Source organism: Parus major, chromosome 2 (genome assembly GCF_001522545.3).
Source record: "Parus major isolate Abel chromosome 2, Parus_major1.1, whole genome shotgun sequence".
NCBI lineage: Eukaryota > Metazoa > Chordata > Aves > Passeriformes > Paridae > Parus > Parus major.
In genome coordinates this window covers 104,193,416-104,215,750 of record NC_031769.1, presented here as the reverse complement: position 1 = coordinate 104,215,750, position 22,335 = coordinate 104,193,416, and the positions used below count along the sequence as shown (strand labels likewise).

The 22,335-nt window shown below is 39.8% G+C and overlaps 1 protein-coding gene across 3 annotated transcripts in view; it reads right to left on the bottom strand.

Moving 5' to 3' along the window:
- The window catches only part of MIB1 (mindbomb E3 ubiquitin protein ligase 1), a 71,533-nt gene extending 60,544 nt beyond the window's left edge, over positions 1-10,989 (bottom strand). For all 3 annotated transcript variants that reach the window (XM_015618109.3, XM_015618110.3, XM_015618111.3), the window contains exons 1-2: positions 10,567-10,989; positions 1,594-1,765 (exon numbers count right to left, since the gene is read on the bottom strand). In XM_015618109.3, the coding sequence (XP_015473595.1) occupies positions 1,594-1,765; positions 10,567-10,795 (401 nt within the window). In that variant the 5' untranslated portion in view covers positions 10,796-10,989. The remainder of the gene's footprint in view (positions 1-1,593; positions 1,766-10,566) is intronic.
- Between the last annotated feature and the right edge of the window lie 11,346 nt (positions 10,990-22,335).

Genomic DNA, 22,335 nt, shown 5'->3' with positions numbered 1-22,335 from the left:
ATCAAAACGTTCTTACATGTCTTTTGCCATTTTCCTGTGAGACATTCCTCAAATTCAACAGCACTGTTTTGCTATTTTCTCCTCCCTAAAACAGTTAACTTCCATCATTTTTTCTCAGCTAAGCTTGATCCAATAGATACAGCACCTTGGCAGAAGAAGCTGCCTTCTAGATAAGAGCTCAGTGAGAGTAAACAAAGAAAGGAAGAAAGTGACAAGATGCAAAAAATTTCCAGTAATACTACACAGTGTACAATCGATCTTCAAAACTAAAACTTGTGCTGTATTCACCATAACCAACCTCTTAAAACTACAAAGGAAACGTCAACCTAAGAAAGAGAAGAAAGTCTGGCAAGCATTCTCAAAGTAACAAGACTTCAAAAAAAAAAAGAAATAAATAGAGAACATATGTATTTTGTCACCTATTCTACTTTAACTACACTAAGCCAGCATTTCTAAGTCCAGCTTCTAAATCTTGTTCTATATTCAACATTCCAATTGAGAATAAATTTATGGTACCTATTTGGTACCTAAAGCTAAAAAAAAAAAAGTTCTTACATTTTGAATAACCCACTGACTTGGCCATCTGAGCCACAGTTAAAACTTAAATGCAGACCCTATAAGACACAATTTGAGACCTCAGGTTGTGTGCTCCAGCCACTTCCCTGAACCGTGAAAGAACTGTTTAAAGCACACCACTAATTCACAAAATCCTTGTAAATCTAACTTCTCCAAGAAGAAGATATAGATGTTGTCTTATACGTCACATTCAAATGAGTACCATATCGAAAAAGAAAATATTTTGATGATTTCATGAAAGAACATTCAGGAAACATCACAGAGGTGACACCACAGTGTCTAGCCTTTACACAGTGTTTTTCTGTAGTTCCCAAACTATTTAGCAGCAGGCAAATATCACTGCTTTCACTTATCTGGTAGATAAATCATAACAGAGAGGGGCTTTGGACTGAGACAAATTATTTAAAGTCAAGAACACCTATTGAAGAACACACTAAATGCAATTTTTTTCAGAGTTCTCCACTGAGAGGTGATAACAGGTGTTTAAGAACATGAAAACCAAGGCAAGGGTAGAACAACCCCGCATAGCATCTTTTCTCTGCTTCCTGTAGTGAGCAGTTTAAGCAGTCCATGTCCAAGTTTTTATTCCCAGATCATTCTGTTTTCCATAACCTTCAAGGAAGGTATATTCCCTCAGTCTGTCCACACCATTATTGAACCTAATTAAACCTTCATATTCAGAATTCATCAACAAATCTTTTTATGATAACACATAATGTAAAGGTAATTGCCTTTGTTTTAAAGCTGCTATATGATAACACAAAAACTAGGAAAGCCTCAAGGAGATTAAGCAAAACTGAATAATCATATCCTTTTTCCTGTGCTACATTCTTCCTAAAGTTTTCAGGTTTTCCAAGATCCAAAGACTTATGCTAGTTATCCTCCTCCCAGAAACAGAATCTAACCTTGAGCCACTCTCTTACCTAACCCAAATTTCAGTAATCAAATATTCAGTTTAAAAGTTCACCACAAATACCTGTTCCTACTCGATTTCAGAAGGAGTAAGTTAGGTTTTACCTTTCACTTCCCGGTGTGGTAATTCTGTAAAAACGATGCCTCAAGTGATGCTTGTCCCCGTGATAGCAAACTGTGCACAAGTCATAATTTGTGCATTCAGCACACTTCCATCGGATGCCAATGATAGGCTGCTGTCGACAAGTATCACACATAGTCCCATCATGCTTGATACCTGTGGAAGGGAAACCAAAAAAACAAACAAACCTAAAATCTTTGCTGCATTGCTACACAGACTTCTGATGCACACCATTATAATTTGAAACCATATACTAGAAAGTCAACAATAAAGAAAGGCTGCTGCTTATACCCTATCAGCCTGTATCACTGAGGGGAAAAGATAGAGGACTTTGTCTTGTATCTCCAGTTGTCACTTTGCTCCTGAAATATTCTATATTCTCAAAGCTTAAAAAGCTGAGAAGGCTATGTCTGCTTCCTTCCATCTATACAAAGGAGAAAAAGAAAATGAGAAATCTTTTCACTACAAGTTGAAGAATAAGAAATGTTTATCAAAAGACACAGGGCAATCTAGAATTTTATCTCTGGAGTACAGCTATCAACACACATTCTATCACAAAGGCTACTGTGCTCCACTGTGTCTGACAGCCTGAAAATTACTGGTTTGACTTACACATTTTGTATACTGGAAAATGTAGTGTTTGTCTCTATTCTTTTTTATACAGGAAAAGAATTAAGCTCTCTTGGATAGATGCCATTAGCTTGATGAAAATGTGTTCCCATTTTTGAAGCATTTTACTGTTATTCTGATTTTGTTTTTAAAAAGAATGTGTCAGAGACAGACCAGATGTAACCCACCAGGATGGGCTCTCACAAGCCTTCCACAAAAACTGATCCAGTTTGTATGACTTTAGTCTTACAGCTCTGCCAAGCTACAGCAGAGTGAAAATGATCAGTCACAAAATTTCCATTCTGAATACAGTGAACAGCCTCAAGTTTATTTAAAAAAAAAAATAAATCAAATTCTGCCGCTGTTTGGAAAAAAATTGAGCAATAGAAGAGAGAAGCACTAGCATTCAGTCTGTAGCACTAGACAGAAATGAGCACTAAGAAGCTAAAGTATCATAGAAGTTTCCCAGTCACTTCCCCTTAAAAAAACCCCCAGATCAATCTGAAATTAAGTGAGGAAAAAGAATGGATTTTGCCCCCTCCAGAAGAGATGCTTTCAGAAATGACTGCCAAATTCACTATAAAATCACTATTAGTCACTTACACCCAACAGCTGAACCATCTGTAGCAAAGAAAAATCAACAGTTGAAAAGGCAAAACTGAAGGAAATGCCTTCGTATTTGGTCATTTCACAGAAACATGTAATAGCCAAGGTAGGAAGTAACATTTGGAAACTGTCTGTCCCAACAACCACTGCTCAAAGCAGGGTACGCGAGAGCTGTATGCCCAGGATCATATCCAGTCAGGTTTTGAGCACCACCAAGAACAGACTCCACAACACAGCATATTCCAGTGTTGAAGCATCCCTAGAACAAAAATGTTTCTTCTGTTTCAGCGGAAATTCCTGTACTTCAATTTGTGCTCATTGCCTCTTGCCCTGTCACTTGACACCACTGAAAAGAGCCTTGCTCCATCCTCTTTAGAACATTCATCAGGTATTTATATATACCCTTAAGATCTCCCTGAGCCTTCTCCTCCCCAGACTAAGCACCAGCAGATAGATCCCTCATTCTCTTCCTGTAACAGACGCCCTTAAAACTCTCTGCAACACATTTGCAGCCCTTCCCTTTACTCTCAGTAGGACTAGAGTTGCTCTAGGGATAGTACTGAAGCATTTTACTATTTTTTTTTCTTGTTTCAAAGCCAAAGTTTTCAAAAGTGGCTGCAATAAGAGCACTGAAATACCTTGTTAGTGTTTTTGTCACCTTGTTTAAAAAGTCTAACTAGTTATAGTACTTGGGGTTGAGAGGTAGTATTTGTTTTTGCTTTATTTCTAATTGATTTCTAAATTGGCACTTCACACAGAAGTTACACATTCTTTGATTATATTATTTAATGTCTGTTGAACTTCTGGGAAGGAATTGGGTGTTTTAGGATTCTTCCACTTGACCAAACACCAGGAAAAAGGGCAAAAGAGGTATAATCAGGAATCACTTGATACAGAATAGGTCATCTCACTATAAACTTAAAACTAAATACTTCTTGACAGTAAGGCAAAAGCAGCTATGCAAAACTCAGCAAAATTTCTTTATCAAAGATTAAGAAAAACATTGTACAAAGATATTTGACTCAAGTAATTTTACTGACCATAGCGTCTTGGACTTAAAAAACAGAACAGTGCATGCCTGTAGTTGAAGTGTCTTTTCTAAAGGGACATACCTGTATCTCACAGATCCCTGAACAACATCCTCATAGATATGGCCTTTCTTCATCCATTCCCTGACACATGATTCCAGCAGCAACAGCCACTTCAGCGCATGCCTCACCTGACCACGCTACTCCATTCTTTCCATTATGTGAGCAAAAGCACATCTGAGACGCAAACTGCACCAAGAAACATACCAGGCTGGAAAACAGCCAGGAGGAAAAATATTCAGCTGAACTGATTTCCCAGCCTCATTCTTCGAGGTGCTGCACAACACTACTGCCATGAGAAACAAAGAACTGGAAGGCAGGAGTAGGCAAGTAATCCTCCTACAGAATGTCTAACCACTGCACCAGAGATCTGGAGGAAGAAGCAGATTTGTAAGCTTCTGGTCACAGTGGACTAAGAGACTTTGAACTTCCAATGCTAAAAAAAAGGGTAAAACAAGGTGCTACTACTGATCACATAATGTGATATTAAACTCTTATTCATGGTCATAATATAAAAAAAATTAGATCAATGATACACGTTAAAGACTACTGGAAGAAATAAAGTTTGATTAGGTATTACAGGTACACAAGGGTGGTTGGTTGACCTTGCCTGGCTGTTAGGTGTCCTCCCGATCAGTCTCTCACTCTCCCTCTTCAACAGGACAAAGAGTGAAAACAAAATGAAACAGCTTAGGTCAAGCTAAAAGTTAAATTATTCACCATCATAGGCAAAAGAGATCTGACTTGGGGAAAATGTATAGCTAATTTTAAAAAAAGAGAGAATGGTGAGGAAAACAAAAACTAAAACACCTTCTCCCTATACTTCACACCTTCTTCACAGAGACAACTGCATTCCTTCATTCCAAACTCCTCTATCTCCCTGCTTTTTCCCAGGGTAGATTAAACTCACAATCTTTTTGGTTGGAAAAGGCCCTTAAGACCATCCAACCTAACACCACCAAGATCACCACTAAACCACATCCCTAAGCACCTACACGGCTTCTAAATACTTCTAAATGGTTATTCAACCACTCCTCTGGGCAGCCTGTCCCAGTGCTTGGCGACCTTTTTCATGTAGATGGGGAATGGAGGGTCAGCCCATAACAGCTCCTCATACTTTTCCCCTGCCCCATTATTGGTCCTCTCCACAAACTTTACCCCTTCAGGAAAACAGTCTTTAAGCATGGGCTCCCCCACGGGCTGCAGTGAGGATTCCTGTTCCACTGTGGCCCTCCATGGGTGGCACGGGGACAACTTGCATCACCGAGGTGTCCATATGCTGGTTAACCCTCCACACACCAAAACTCAGCACTGAGGACCTGACTACTATGTGCCACTACACATACTCAGGGGAAGGAAATACTATGTGCAGTGTTTCAGACTAGTTTAGTTCTATCCCAGTGGACTGAAGGCTCATCAGCATTGAGATCATGTATTTCAATTTACTTTTACCAAAAAGCAAAGAAGTTTATGCACTTCAAAACTATCCATTATGTAAAATCAAAGCACAGTATGTAAGAACAAACAGGAGACCGCATCAAGTGCAGGCTCTGGACCCAAACTAAAACCCTGACCCAAAAGCAAAATTTGTCACAAACTCTTTTTGTGTTTCTTCAAAAGGAAGGGTGTTTAAGAAAGCTTGAGAAACACAAATGTTACTAAGTTTATATTATATTAGGAAAGAATGCATTCGTTAAGCTATTGGAATAAATTAAAGTGCCATAAAAACTTCAAAATTCAAACAGCAGCACTATAGCTGACCAGCTGTGCACCAAAAGAGCGCTTTAGCTCTCTAAACTGAGATTAACAAAAAAACCCAAACTTCTAAAATATTCTTCAAAATTTCCTAGAATCAGGCTATTTCAAAATTAAGCAGGTGTTGTGACATATACACTTTAAAAACCAAAACAAACCAGGTAATGAGAAGCGTACTTTCACCATGCCTAATGACTTTTCAATAGCGGCCATTTCCTTATGTACATTCACCTTTAGTAGACCACAAAATCCAATATTCCTGATGTCCACTTGTCATTAATGCTTTTTACTATTTGAATTTCGTATTAGTTTTCCACCTTAATGTCATGGTTATCTTCAATTTTCTCATCTCTTCCCAAATCCTCTCTGGATTACCTAGCCCACCATTCCTCTGTCTACTCATTTATACATCAATTTTACAGCCTTTCATGAGTTTTTGAAATCCATGCTCACTCTTACAGCTGTGAAAGGAAATAAAAGCAGTGTTGCTCAAATTGCTATTTGAATTTGTTACAAATAGTTCTTTTGTACTGAAGATAATTAGACGGTAATCTACAGCTGTCCAATAAAGGGATTTTAACAGTAAAATCAGATGTACAAAGGGTATCCACATCACTCACTGTTAAACACAGAAGATGCCAATAGTTATTTCCCTTCTCAGAACAAACAAAATCTGGTTTCCAATGGAGTCATTACTCTCTACTGAACTGCAATGAACCAAAATCCATGCATATCATGACAATACTACCATCAGGTATGGGACTCTATAAACAACTTAATTGGTTTGTATATACACTGACTTGAAAATCAGTAACAGTATTTTGTTTTTCGTATTCCTTCACTCCAGACTATTTTTACACTACAGCCAGACTCCAGGTAAATTGAAAACAAAGACTTCTTAGAGCTAACCAGTTAGATTCTGAAAATCTGCATGAAAACTCCAACCAGTGTTCCTACAAACATAACTCTTCTACTAAATACACCATTTGGAAGTAGCCAACTGACCAACTATTATTATTATAGATGCAAAATGCCAGACTTGCTAAAGCATGTGTCCTATCTGGTAAGGGAATCACAAGATACACAGGAAGGGAGAGGATTATAGTGTAGGGGACAAGGGGGAAGGGCAGGAAGAAAAAAGAACACGTTTATTTAAAAAAAACCAGGCCTCCCAAATATCACTACTCAGGAGAGTGTATTATCAGGAAGCTATTATTTTTTTTTAATTTGTGAGGGCTCCTGTAAATATTTACAAGTAGCCACTAAAAAAATCTTGACTAAGACAACTTGCCATATATTACACTTGATGTTCTAAAAGCAAGAACAAATAAATATGCAGGATAAATCATAGGTGCTCTGTCTTTTAAAATGTTTTAACATAGTTGACTTCATGATCAATTATGCCACTTTTCAGGTACAAAAACCTATTAATACAAGTACAGAAAGCCACTCATCTTCTACAGGTAATGCCTAGATTTTCAATATTAACAGAATACAGCACACAATGCTTTCCAAACTGCACTGCTGCACACTCCAGCTGGGGGATAATTCTGTATCAAGATTTCTATTTCCTGATCCCCTCCACCACCTCCCCTCATTCAAACACAATTTGTAAACATTTTTGGCAGGAAAAAAATAATTGTTACTTTGAACCAACTGTATAAGAAAGGAAATGAATGACAAATGAATTCTAAGCTTTATAGAAAGCAAATCTTCAAAAAGAGAATAAACAGAAAAAGTTTCTGTAATGTTCATGACTATTATCTGAATATAGACAGATTTTTCTCTACAAACATGCTACTTGTCTGGCCTTTACCTCAGGTAAAAGGCTGCCTTCCTTACTAAATAAAAAGCTTGGATTACAACTTTCCTGCTTCTCTTCAGCAGCTCAGAAAACTACTCCTTTCTGTTTCTTTTCCACAACACTACCAAAAAAGGGGGACACTCAAGACTTGTAGATCCTGGCAAAAGGCTACTTCACAGAAAAAACAGATTTGCAAGTAATTGAACAACCACACTGCACTACTGATGCACCACATCTGACCACTTGTTCCACTGAGAAGCCACCTACACAGGACCTACTTAAGTTTTACTTCTATGTGAAATTTTGATTCAACTGTTTGCTTTACCAATCCCTCTCAAGTGCTCTGTCTCACTTAAAGCAACGTAGGACAATGTAAATATGATCACACCAAAGGACAGCTAATACAGCAAGACATAACCAAAACAATCCCAAACTTCATATCACAAGTCCCTCATGACCCAGATGACTACATCTGGAGCAAAGTATTTATAAGACATTCTTCTTACTCATGTAAATGAGTTTTCATTTTAAGAAGACCATCCTAGTATCTTAGCACCAAGGCTATTCAAGTTTTCTAAGATGTTAACAGTGTCACAATGCTGGTAATAGCCTACAACCACTGAAAGACAAGAACAGTGTATTTTTGAAGTCTATGAAGCATAGTTCTGGCATTGACATATATATGCACATACACAAACCAAACTCAACTTGCCATTTAAAAAAAATAGAAATAAAAAAAATAGAATGAACTTCAAACATTACTTCTATAATACAGTAAGTTCCTGAAGCACAGGCCTCAAACTCAACACAGTAACTCTGGCTGCCAGCACTACTTCTAAGAACCTATAATCAATCAAATTTGAATACATAACAGAACGAACTCCCAGCAATAACCAATTTTTATTTTTACTATTGTACTTTTATATTTATTTTCACTATAAACTTACAATCATACTGTGACTGGAAATCCATGAACCAGAGAACTTTTTTCATTTTAAACTATAAAAGCCATGACACACACTCCCCTTAGTATCATCAAACAAAAAGCCACCCCATGCTTTATAACATTTCCTTGCTCAACAACATCAGTACTACCACAAGAAATTCCTGTCACCTAATCCCACTTACATTAATGTCCCTAGAGAAGTATCAAACGATCATCCAAAGTCAGACTCCCTTACTCTAAACAATGACAGTCACCACTAGAGAGGAAAAAATAAAGCATTACCAAAAAGTAAAGAAGGGAAGTGATTTAGGCAAGACTACAAAGTGAATCAGCAGTAAACCCAGGATTTCAGTCCAAACTGGCAGCACCTTAACTCCATTAATTTTACCCTTTTGTTACAACTACTTTACAGATTTTTACTCTTCCTATCTCCAGGGAATAAAGACCTGAAACGTAAATTTCCTTGAGCAAAATGCAACCCTAAGTACATCCACACAACAGTTCCATGAGGATGAGGATGATGCTCACCAGAAACCTCAGGAAGAGACACCATTTTGCTAAGTGTGACAACAGCAATGTGTGTGACACAATGTACACAGTTTTATCTGGAACAGAAGTTAAAATTCTAATACAAAAATATGAACAGAAACAAAAATCAGAAGGAATAAAGCAAAAAAACCCCAGAAATAAAAACATGACAGTTTCAAAACTGAGTATTAAGCCTGGGCTTCCAGATAGTTAAGAGGACACCATCTGCTTGCAAATACGTCAGGCGGGGACAGAACAATGAGCATTCGAGGCTCATATGCAACATTTATGCATATGCTTCAGTTCTAAGCAGAAGCAGTCCCACTGGTTTCTACAGGACATCAAACACAGGTGAAAGTTTCTAAGCATAAACATCTGCAACACAAGCACAACTTGAAAGACTCCCCTTTCTTGCTTTAAAAGCCCAATGCAAAAGGATTTAAAAAAAAAAATATCATTATGCCAACAGAGAGGAACGTACCCAGTCACTGAAAAATTAAATCCATCTCAAAGGATAACCATGCAATATTTGGGGTTCTTTTCGTGTTTTTAATTAGTCGGAATGAATTCCATGATTCTGTCTCCTCAAATCTTTTAGCTTCAATCTACTGCTATAATTTTCCTTGCTGTAACACTACACATAGGTGGCACAAAGATGGTCTCTCCATCATAAGTGAAAGACACATTACAAAAGAGTAAAGCTCAAGTGCCTCAACAAATCAGTGCAAACACCTCATTACTGAGGCAATCCTAACTGGTTCAAAAGACACCTCACGATATTTCTGATTAAACTTAACAAGATTTATATTTTTCTGTGTGAGTTTTCACTGTAAAAACAGGTGCTAAAATGAACATTTCCCTGCAGTGTTTGCAACACTAACACTGCCGCATAATGTCTGTCCAGATCAAATTCCATTGTCCAAAATGACTGGATTTAAAGCACAAATATCAAGCAGCCAAGTAATTAAAAGAATGAACCCATGCACTTTTTTCCTCCCAGTACCTTTACTATTTTACAGCAGCTTTGGCAATACAGATAAAAGGCAACATGCAGATTACAGGCACAAAACCACAGTATTTCAACCACTTAGTGTAACCTTTAGTAAAAAGGTAGTACATCTCCTCTGCAATTATCCCTATACTAGTGATTCAAGGATAACTGACACTACTTTACAAAACTGCTCTGAAATATAAATTCAAAAGGTGGGGATCGGGGTGTGAAAGCAAAGCCAAACCTTGGTGTATCACCCTCTCGGCTTCCACTCTCCACCTCCTCCCCAGCACAACAGGAACCTGCAGTCTGTGGCAGACCACTTTTGCTTTGTCTGCCTCAATTTAGCAGTCCCGGGACAACTTCTGTCGCCGCGGCCCCGCGCTGTACATTTCTCCCAAGTTTGCGTGTGCACACACAGACACACGGACGCGCACAGACACCACGCGGGGAGGGGGAGGGTGCCTGACTCCCCCCCCCCCTCCCCAAATCCAAGGCAAAGGCGCACCTCTAAAAGGAGAAGGAAGGGCGCAATCCGCTCCCCAGGACGGGACCCCCCAGCACCCCGGGGTGCTGCCCCCGGACCCACCGCCGTGGGGGTGGAGGAGCCTCCATTCCCTCCCCGCTCACCGGTGGGCGCGCTGTCGAGGATGCGGAGGTCGTAGGCCCCGGAGCAGCGGTAGTTGGCGGCGGTGCCGTTGTCCCACACCACGACCACCTCCTCGGGACTCTCGAAGCTGCGCACGGTGCCCACATGGCCCTCGCCGCCATCCTGCTTCCCCCACTTCCAGTCCGGGCCGCGGACCACCCGGGCCCCGACTCCTTCCACCATCACCCGGTTGTTCCGAGAGCTGCTCATCCCGGCGGTGGCGCCCTGGGGCGGATGGAGGGGGCGCGCAGCCCGCAGGCGGCGGAGGGGGACCCCGATGGGGGCGGCTACCTCGGGCGCCGGGCGGCAATCTCCGTCCGGCTCTTCTCCTCCCTCGCTCGCTCGTTCCCTTCCTTCCTTCCCTGCTCCCTACACGCCCATTCCCCGGCCCCAGCGGCGCCCCCCGCCCGCTCCCACCGCCAGCCCCGCTCCCGCCGCTACATCCGGGACCTGCGGCCGCGACGGCGGCGGCTCCAGGGAGACCGGCGGGGTCGCCCCCGCCCCACCGCGCTGCGCATGCGCGGGCGCGGCGGCGGGCGCGTCGCTCGAGCGCCCCCTGCGGAGCCGCGGCGGGTACTGCCCCGCTCGCCCTGCCCCGGCCCGGCCCCCGGGGCTGAGCCCGAGGGAAAGGCAGGGAGCCGAGGAGCGAACCGGGGTTGTTAGTCCCTGCCGGCAGCGCTGCCGGAGGCTTCTCCATGTCGCCAGCCTGGCCATTCCTTCTGAAATCGCGGCGTCCTGCCGCCGAGGGCTGTGGCGCCGCCCCGGCCGGCCCTGAGGTGATGGTGTGGTGGCAGCGGCGGGAGCCGCTCCTCGGCCGCGCTTCTCGAACCTCCCCCTCCTTCTCCATCCACAAGTTGTTCCTATCGCCTGTGCTTCAGTATCAGAGGGATTATCAATTCAATTGTAGCGACCTACCTTAGGTATACCATAGAATTTTTGAATGGTTTGGGCTGGAAGGGTCCTTGATGATCATATGGTTCCAACCCCCCTGCCACACCTTCTAATAGACCAGGTTGCTCAAACATCCATCCAACGCAACCTTTAACACTTCCAAAGACGGGACATTTTATGAATCTACAGTTCTACGATTCTAAACCTGTGTAGTGGTTTTCTCATTTTCGATTTACTTTTGTGTCCTCACATCCCATTTTCTTTTCAAACTGTGGATGTGAGGCTTGCATACTACCGAGGTGAGGTTGGTGATGCCGTACTTTTGAACCCAGGAGCGTTTTAAGTTGATGTTCAGGTCTGCCAAAGGGAGGAATCAGTACCTCCCCCTGCCCTTCCCACCTCGGAGGATCCTTCACGGGCGATGTACCTGCAAACTTTGAGCCAGTACCTGCAATGCAATTCTTCATAAACTACCCTCTTTGTTAGCATTCTCAAGACACTCAAAGATTTCCATTAACTTCACACATCCCTGCTAATCTTTTATAGAATATAATCCTTCATTTCAAAAATGGTCCTCCATTACTTTTATCTCTCCTTTTTATTTTATTTTTTTTTGGTCACCTTTTTAAAAGCATCTGTCCTAAAGGATAGACAAGTCTGAACCAGACAAAAGAAAACTATTTCTTAGTCAACAGGGATATGGCTGAAAAAAGGCAGCCCAGCTACCTTATGTTCTGGTATTTTTACTGTTTCTGTGCTTTCTTCCACCTTTGTGGTTATTAATACAGCTAGATGAGTCTATGAGGTCATCTCCTGACTTCTTTTGTGTAGTTTTTTACAAAAGGCATAACTCAGCAGAATAATATGAACATGTAACTACCAGGCCACCACATTCCTCACATAATTTATTCCTTCTTAACCCCTGCTAAGGCTAAAGAATGTTACCTCGAACATGACATTTTGCCCTGACAATAGGCAATCCCAAGCAGTATCCAGTTTCTGCTCCTGCAGTAGAAACCTCAAAGCCCAACAGATACCACACAGTTGCCAGGCAGTGTGGGTTTTATAGCAGATGCTTCTCCTTATACAAAAGCTACCCACAGCTTGTACTTATTACATTGGTACATGTCAGATTTTCACAGAAATTCTGGAGGTTTCTTGGTATATCAAATTATCTAGCTGGGCTCTTGTTGGAATAATTTGCCCATCTGCCTCATTTCACTTTTTCCTGCTTTGATAGTTATGAACAAGTATAAGGTTCGCACATGCCTAAGGATAACTCAGAGCATGTTTTTCTATTACTCTCTGGTACAGTTAGATAAAAAAGGCTTTTTTTTTTAGTCAGGAAAGGTATGCCAGAAATAACTAATCAAGTCTGACATCAGAATTAGTTCTCCTGGAGACAATCTGAGAAGTTCATCCCGTACATTAATTTTTCCACAAAGGCTATATCCTAAATGACACACCTTAAGAGATTCTGCTGCTGCTGCAGTTCAGCAGCTATGCCTGTGGGTAGATATTATCCTGGAGCTCCTCTCCCCATAATCCTTCTGACAACTCATGCTCTGTCTATCACAATAACCTCTGCCTCTCCTCCCACTCATCTGATTTTTCTATCAGATGATTTACTTGAAAAAAACAGAACCTCTAAAGATGCCTGGATCATTTCAGAGGTGTCTTGGACACATAAGTAATAACTGGAACCCAATATATATTGGACTGAATATAACTGCTCCCTCAACAGCTGACAGTGAGTTCTTTACCAGCTCAAAATACAGAGACTTGTACAACTTTATTTGTGTGGTAGAAAAGAAAGGCTGGATAGACTGATCTGATACATTCACTTGCCAATGACTACATGACTAATTTTTGCACTCTAATCTCCTGTCATTTCTACTCCTATATGGCCACATATAGTTGTGGAAGGTGCAAAATTGTTATTGGCTACATGATTCGGTTTTCCAGAATCCCAAATATTTTTATTGTATTATCTCTTTGAATCATACATTATATTCCACATTCTGTGCACCTGTTTAACCAACTAGTAAGGAAAAAAGATTTTTAGCTCTTTAATATTTTATTTGAATTAGCCTTCAAAATAAGCAGTAAATACTGTTTTCAGATGGAGATTTAATAAGTGACAGCAGGGCATAGAAAAAGGATATAGCTTTGGGGAAAGATTTTCAAGTTATGTTGGACAGTTAGTGGTCCTATCTTGATTTTTTTCGGTATCAGCCACAAGAATATTCAACAGCATTAGTGCTACAATAATAAGCAAGAGAATCTAATTCTGAGTAAGGACTGGAAGACTATTGGAGACTCACAGAAGGGTGTAGATAAAAGAATCAGAATGTAATAGCAAAAGGAAAAAGAGAGCTTTGAGTTTTGAAAAGAAGCTGATCTAAGATTAGAAATAAAACAAGCAAAAGTTTTTTTGAGATTCCATAGGAAGTTGTATCCAATTAACATACTTTGACAAGAAAAGTGACAGATACCACATTTTGATATATGTGTCAACATTTTTTTTAGAAACTGGGAAACTAGCCACAGTAACACCTTAGGGAAAGAACTCATATTAATTTTTCAGCTGAAAAACCCCTGTTAGCTTAAGGCCTTTTGTGAGGCAGAAGGAGGTAGCTCCATGGATGTCTGGTTGTACCCAGAATAAATGCATGCAGATTTTCAGTTGTCTCTAACAAGTCTCTGGTCCCTCAATAGGACTGTTGTCTTCTCCTGATGTATGCTGAGACCTTCTCATATCTCCTGAACTTGCATTTGCCCCTAATTGCACAGAACAGCCATTCTACAGAAGAGAAGAGAAGAGGATTGAGCCCTGAGGAGCACTGCTAGTGACCAGTAACCAGCCAGATGTGACCCCATTCACCACAACCCCATGAGTCCTGTCCTTCAGCCAGTTCTTCACCAGCATTGTGAACTGGCTCATCCCATGTTTGGATAACTTGTCCTAAAGGATGATGTGAGGGAAAAAAGCCTTGCTTTCCTACAGAAAAACTGTGTTCACTGTCCTCCCTTCAGCCATTAGATGTATGACTGTATCATAAAAAGATACCAGATTGGTAGAACAAGATGTCCTTTGTGAATCCATGCGCCCACATTCCAGGTAATTTAATCTATCGGTCCTCAGATTGTGGGGGAAAATGCCATCTAAACCCTCACTACTGGAGTTATCACACAATTTATTTCTTTGCTTTTGAAGTCTACAATCTAAAAATTAGACTGACAACCCCCCTCAAACCTAGGACCAGTAGAGGAATGGGACTTTGGGGGGTTTTTCCACTATTAAGACTGGCAGAGCAGTAATGGCTTCAATTGCTGCATCAGGAGCAAGCAAGGCTCATCTGCAAAAGGCTTATTTACGTGTTGCTGGCCCTGTGAGACAGTGCTTGCTTTGAACACCTCAGGTAGTCCTGACAGAGCAGCCGAATCACCGCCCGGAGGAAGGGAATCCTCAGTACTTTAGGCAAACTCATGCTAATTGCAAAGTCTCATTCATCCAGTGCAGGAGTCTGGATGCACAAAATGAGCTAGTGAACAAGTTTTCTTCTGGCTACCCAAAATTATGTATATTGCTGAATCAATCCCCCAGCTGATGATTATGGTCTTCCTCACCACTTCCTGCCATATTGGAGCAATCCAGTCAGGGGCCAAGAGAGAAGACCTCTGGTCTGTGCATACCCTGTAGACTCATTGGTTTCCTTGGAAAACAAACACTTTTATAAGAGTGACTTTTTCTAAGAGCAGCTGCCACCCTTCTGAAGGGTAGGGCAACTCTCAAGACAGCTCTCATAGAGTCACAGGAAACAGGACTTTGGAGAACATTCAGCCCATTCTCTGGTCCATCAAAGCCATCCAGAAGGCTACTTGTCTAAACTCTGCCTGGTTGCCTTTCAGATCTGCAAAATGTCATGCTCCAGCAGGAAATTCTAATGGAAGTATTTGCCTGGATTGAAGAGAGGCTTTGATGGAGGTTTCTCTGGACTGTCTTGTTTGATTAAAGCTGAACTTGTAGTGTAGTATCTGGAACACATAATGGAAACAGACCACAGAAAGGGAACGGTGCTATCTGGAACACAGAAAAGGGACTGTGCCTTTTCCAGGAAAAAAGTCTATATTAAAGACTTGCTTTTATACATCTCAGAAGAAAAAAATCTCAACTTCTTGGAAAGATAATTTTTAACTTCTGGAGTGATGAGGTTTTGTTTACTATCTTGCACAAACCTGACTTCTTAGAACTTTTCATATGAAGGATACATATAAATAGCTGTCTATGATTTCAGAAAGAACATCTAGTTTGGATATAATGAGAAGATTGTAGTTTTCTTTTTAAATTACAAAGGTAAAGCTTATTAATTTATACTGATCTGAGGCAAAAAGTTCTGCTTTCTTAGTTCAAGACTGTTTTAGAGCAAGCAGTTTTTTAGTCCTCCTCTTGAAAACTGAAAGAGTTGTAGACTTTAATTTTCTCCAAAATTAGTTTTCCCCAAAAGGGATTTTGTACCACAGTTCTTTCCTGTGGACAAAAGTACTGGGAAAAGAAATTGGGAAAAAGGAAGCAACTGTCTTGCTTTTAACAAAATAGGCCTATTCTTCTCTGTAACTCAAGTAACTGAGGAAGACAGAAATACTGGCAAATGAGATAAAAAATATTGTCTTACAGAAAAAAAAAGCTTCAAACATGGTGGGTTTTGTTGTTGTTTTGTTTGTTTGTTATTGTTTTGGAGGGGTTTTTTTGTTTGGTTGGGGTTTGTGTTTGTTTTTTTTTTGTATTGTTGGGCTTTTTGGTTTTGTTTTGTTTTGGTTTAGTTTGGTTTTGGTTTTGTGGGTTTTTTTAAATGAATACTATGTAATTCCACTCCACAGAAACTTCTGGTCAGATGAACATACCACTTCTTTAGGTGAAAATGTACATAATGTATATTTTCTAGAACCCGAAGTAGCAGTTAGGAACTTCAGGGCACATCCTGTTTATCCGTGGTTTAGTGTTAAAAACAACCCTAATTCCGCAGCCTCTACTGCCATCGCGTGGCCGTGACACATCTCTCATTAATGCTAAAACTCACCCGTGTTCTTAACTTGTCACACTCTATTTCCTCCACTTTATTTACCAGATTCATTACCCCAGCACAACCCAATTTTCTTCCTCAATTTTCAGAAATGTCATGAATAATTGGCATTTGTTTTTTCCCTAGTTTCTGCAGATTAAAGTACTTTTAATGTCAGATGGTGAGCAAGTTGTCATGCACCAGAGCAAATTGTTTTTGTTGGCTTGGTTTTCATTATACTAGTGGTATCCTCTATGAAACTGTTAATTACAACAGATGTATTAACCCACAATGTCCATAACACTGGATTTTTTTTCTAAGGAGTTTTATCTCCTTTTCTAGAAAAGAAAAACAGCTGAGCAGAGAACAGAATAAAAATACATTATTTCATTTTCCTGCTGTGAAACAGAAGCATTCCTATGGAGATCTGCTAAAAAAGATTTATTTTTTTTTTCTGTATGTAGATAAAAACCTCAATATGTTGAAAAAAAGTGTTTTAGGATAATAATAATGAGCATCCTTGAATCTTCTTTCTTGGTTAAGGTTTTAAGTTTTACTGTGCTGAACTCTTTTGAGTGGTGAGAAAACAAGAAACCTGTGAAGTTAATCCTGACGTTTTAAATATTCAAAGATAAAATAACTAAAAATTATGTAGCAATCTAGGGCATACACACTACAATACTGATGTTTGCATATCTATAAAAATTCTCCTACTTAGCACACCTTAGAGTATTCAAAAATGTATACTTACTTGATATTTCCAAGGGTTTAGACAAATACTGTTGTTTAATTCATAGATGATTTTTAAATTAGGTGATGCATTGCAAGGAGGGATAAATTTCTTCCTGGTATTAAATTTCCTGATTGCAGAGATTGTAAAGAAAGTACTTATGTACTTGAAATTCTAAGATGTAATCAGAACCAGCTAGGTCATATTTTTAGACATATAGGAAAATAAACTATATCTTCACGAGTCGTCAAGATATTTTAAGAATATTCCTGCTTTATGTGAATGGTAATTTTTATTGCAAACAATGGGGCCAATCGTGTGCATACAGTGTCCTGTGTCAAGTACAGGTTTGTCTTGTATTACAAAGGCATTCAATATTCACTAAGTAATGCCTGAAAGATGGCTTCAGTACCAAAAGATACCTCTGTTTAATTTTAACAATTCTCCAAAATAGTAACAAGCATTGAGCAACTCCATTTTCTGTTTTGTCATAAGAAAATTGTTCCAATCATAGCATTGTGTAATCCTAAATTCTAACAAGTAATATTTGCAGTACACTCTGACAGACTTACTGAAATCTGTATTTATCAAAAACATAGCTAGATTTTTTTTTTAAATTAAAAAATCTGGTGCTTAACATGACAAAACGCTTTGCATAAAGTAAACATTTAAAAGATACATTTCATTTAAATTTGTATATAATTCTTATAAATAATTTTCACTCTTAACATGCTAAAGAAAATCTGACAAATTGCCTAAAGGAAGAAGATTCATTGAGTTTATTTCTGACTCCACTGAATTCAGCTGGAGCAATACTGCTGATGTACATAGAAAAAGAGTTTACCAAATGTATACGGCAGTTATTTCATTATGGAGGGAGGTGTTATCATTATTATAAAGCATTCTAAGGTATTTTGGTTTTTTGTGTGAAATACAACTATTTATTCTTTTATTCTTGTTGAAGTGATTATGAAAAAATTAAAACAGGCAAATAAAACTGACAATGCTTTACTGCAATATATCTTCCTTGAAGACAGGAAGAAATTTAATGTGGATTCAACATCCAGCTCTACTGTACTCTTTCAAAAATTCTCCAAGTTCTGTAGCAGCTTATGTTAATATCTTTAATGAAAAAAAAAATGATAAGACAAATGTCTTCAATATAGTTGCTCACTTTCAAATTATTTTATACTGTACTGTTTCATATTCACAGTTTTCAGCATGCCCTGGATCTCTGATTTCTAAAAAACACAATTTTAAATTAATTCACAATTCTGAGAATTACACTCAGTTATATATATCACAGAATTCTATCCTTCATTTTAACTCTTCTGTGAATATTTTAAGTGACTCAAAACAAAGTTTTCACTATTACTTAAATACTAAATTTTATTGTTTTTACAATGATGAGTCAAATGGTTCTGATCCTCTATTAACCATGATTTTCTATTTAGCAGTTTGCCAGCTGTAATCGAAGGCAGAGAACTGATTTCATGCAGATCAGATCCTGCAAGAGTCATCCCGAGGGAGACAAATATTGAACAGTCTTCTTGTTGCAGCAGCTGTTGAAGGTAACTTCAGTCACCCAGAGAATAAAACAATACTTGCTATGCCTGCTGATTGAAGTACATTTACTTGAAGAAAACACAGTTAAGGGAAGAAGGTAAATCAAATTATCATAGAATCATAGAATGGTCTGGGTTGGAAAGGACCATAAATATCATTTAGTTCCAAGCCCCCTGCCATATGCTGGAACACCTTCCACTAGACCAGGTTGCTCAAAGCCTCACCCACCCTGGCCTTGAACACTCCAGAGATTGGACATCCACAACTTCTCTGAAATTTCTGATTCTACTCTCATCCAGTTTAAAGCCATTCCCCCTTGTCCTACCACTACAAGCCCTTGTAAGAAGTCCCTCTCCATCTATCTTGCAGCCCTCCTTGAAGTACTCAAAGGCTGCTTTAAGTGTCCCCAGGGCCTTCTGCAGGATGAACAACTCTTGCGCTCTCAGTCTGTCTTCAAAGGAGAGGTACTCCACCCCTTTGATCATTTTTGTGGCCCTCCAACAGGTCCATATCTTTCCTGTGCTGAGGACTCCAGAGCTGGGTTCTCAAAAGGACAAAGCAGAGGGGGAGAATCACCTCCCTTCACTGCCAGCTACACTCCTTTTGATGCTGTCCAGGATGCTGCTGGCCTTCTGGGCTGCAAGCAATTGCCAGGCCATGTTGTGTTTCTCATCCACCAATATATGTCCCAAATAATTCCTTTTGAATCCTTTGTTCCTTCCAATTTTACCATCAGGAAGGGCTGAGAAATACTTCTTGAGGGAGTGAAGAGAAGAATCATGGAAAAAAAAGATATGGATGCAGGGGAATATGAAGATAATAGTAAGAGCACCAAAGCTTAAGAAAGGGACAACAGAAGCAGCCATTCCTAATGACACAATTATTGATTTTTTCATGAGCACCAAGAGTACAAACACAAACATAGCCTGGCTTTTTCCATCTGAAATTTGAAAAGCCTCCAACACAGAGCATTTTCACTGACTTCATTCATATTTTAAGAAAAGACAAATAAAAAATAAACATGAGGAAGTCTTGAGAAATGCTGAATTGAATTTTTCAAATGCACTTTTTTTCTCCCATTCCCTTACTGATAATAAATATCACCAACACTGGATACTTTTTCCCCTGTGTTAATGGAAAACTTTTCAGATGTTTTATGCATGAACTTCACACTTTCTAAGTATCCCAAGATAGTTTATGCTGACACAAAGGTATTTTTCCCACTTTGTTAGATGAATACTAGAGCTAAACAAACATTAAAAGAATGTAATCAAACAGAACCTTGAATTTAAACTTCTGAGGTTAAAAGTCAAAACTTTGCCCCTCGTCAGAGGTGCTGCTCATTGAAATCCATTCCAAGAGTGGGCCTACAGAGAACTGCAGTGGGACCAGTGTGCAACTGTCCATTGGAGAGTTGGTAAGAACATAATGATTCTGTCCCAAACCCCAAATGATCATGGAACCATCTCCATACACAAAAGATAATATGAGCATAGTGCAGCCTTCTAGTGATAAAAGCAAATCAACCTGTGTCTCCTCAATTTCTCCTGTCAATTATTATCTATTGCTTAAGCAAAATAAATTGGGAGACAATATAAAAGAACAGTCCTGTGCCCTTTCGTTTCTGCTTAATCTATAATCCATTACTAATGGGTTGACGCAATTGTTTTATGAAGCACTTGGAGAGAAGAGAGCCATATTGCAAACAGGAACTCTCTCTGGGAATGTGGACTCTGAAAAAAAAATGCAGTAAGTGTTCAAAACACCATAGTGACCACCTCGTTTTTTCACACATGCACAATTTGCAATGACTCAATCACTTGGAAGTGGTTGTAATATGAGCAGAATAGGGCCTTTTCTTTATCAGTTTTGCAAAATGCGTTGTAGGCCAAAGGACAACCTTTTAAAGACTTAAAAAAACCCAACACCAGAACCAGAGGATCTTTTGGGGAAACAGAAGGAAGTTATTAACATTACTGCTGTTGTCAATGCAGCAACACGTTTACACAGTAAAAAACCCAAACTCCTCAGCCCCTCTCAGTACATGTTTTGTTTCAGTTTGCCTGCGGCATGTCACATGTGCCTGACCTTATTAATATTCCCATGAGTAACCAACACAGGATAGGTGGTAGCCCATGACTAGATAAACCTCATCAACCTTTGTGTCTGGACGTTTTTCAGGTATTCAATCTCTCTTGATTGTTGATCAAGTCATTAAACTACTGGGTTTGTATGACTCCAAGGCTTTCTCTAATCATCAACACCCAATGCCACTTTTCAGTCAAATGAGTAGATATGCATTTAGAAGCCTTCTAGACCCAAGGACACAGTCTGTGTCATCCTCTTTCTCAGATATTTGGGATTTTTCTTTTCTTTAGATTTTGGGTGACTCAAGGATTCTTCAGCTTAATGAGGATAGGACTCAAATACAGAACAGTCTGCTGCAAGAACAACTAGTTCCTCCTTCAGATGTAGCAGGTTCCTCTGCATCCTAAAATTTAGTTGTCAGGTCAGCCAAATTATTATCTCTGAAGGTTCCTGAATTCACACTGTAGATTAAGCCTACATGTTCTCAAACATGTAGTGTAGCTATCTACTCCAGCTCTCCCACTGGAGTGTGTCCTTCATGATAAATCCTTCTATCTGGGGTGGACAGCATACACTCCCAGCAAGTCAGAACCAAAACCTGGGTATGGTTATTCTCCATCAGCAGAGGAAGTGCAGTGTTGATGACAGTAGGTTTCCACCCATTCGGTTTCCTGTTTCTGTAACAGCTCTGGGAAAAAGAAAACAAACCCAGACCATCCCTGTCTCTGCTTACCAATTCCCATACGCCTTTCAACTTTGGACAGCCGACTGTATAGGAAGAATAGGTATTTTAAAATTTCTTCAGATCTCTGCAATGCACTCTTATTAGTCTTTTCATGGTGAACAAGAAAATTTTGGACTGAGATGATGTCAAAGCAGAATCTCTCTGGTAAACTCTGTCTTAATTAGGAGAAGTAAGTGGAAAAGGTCACATCTTTTCTGCTGTTACATTTTTTCTTCTATTTTTGGTAAATTTTGAAATTTGGATATAGCAAGAAAACACAGATAAGGTAAGAAGTGAAGAGTCTCACTGAGCAACGTCTGTCTTCTCTCAGCAGTTCATGGAGCTGGGCCATAAAATAGGGAGAGGGAAAGTACTTTTGTGTGCTGCGGTGCCTGCATGCATCTCAAATAGCAGATGCCCAGCTCCAGGATCTTCGTGTTATCAGCTGTGCTTCTAGCATTTTGCCAAGGAAAAGACGCATATACTGTGCGTCTTTTTATGAAGCTGAAGGTGGGGGGAGCATCTGAGTTAACGAACACGAGGGCCTCCAAGCAATAATCCATACAGCTGAAAAGGGAACTGGCCGAAATTCTCTTGGGAATTAAGAGATACCTATACTCCTCCCTGGTCTTCACTAATGCGTTGAAACAACAGTCATAAGTGCAAGAGCACTAGCAAGCTTCTGTCT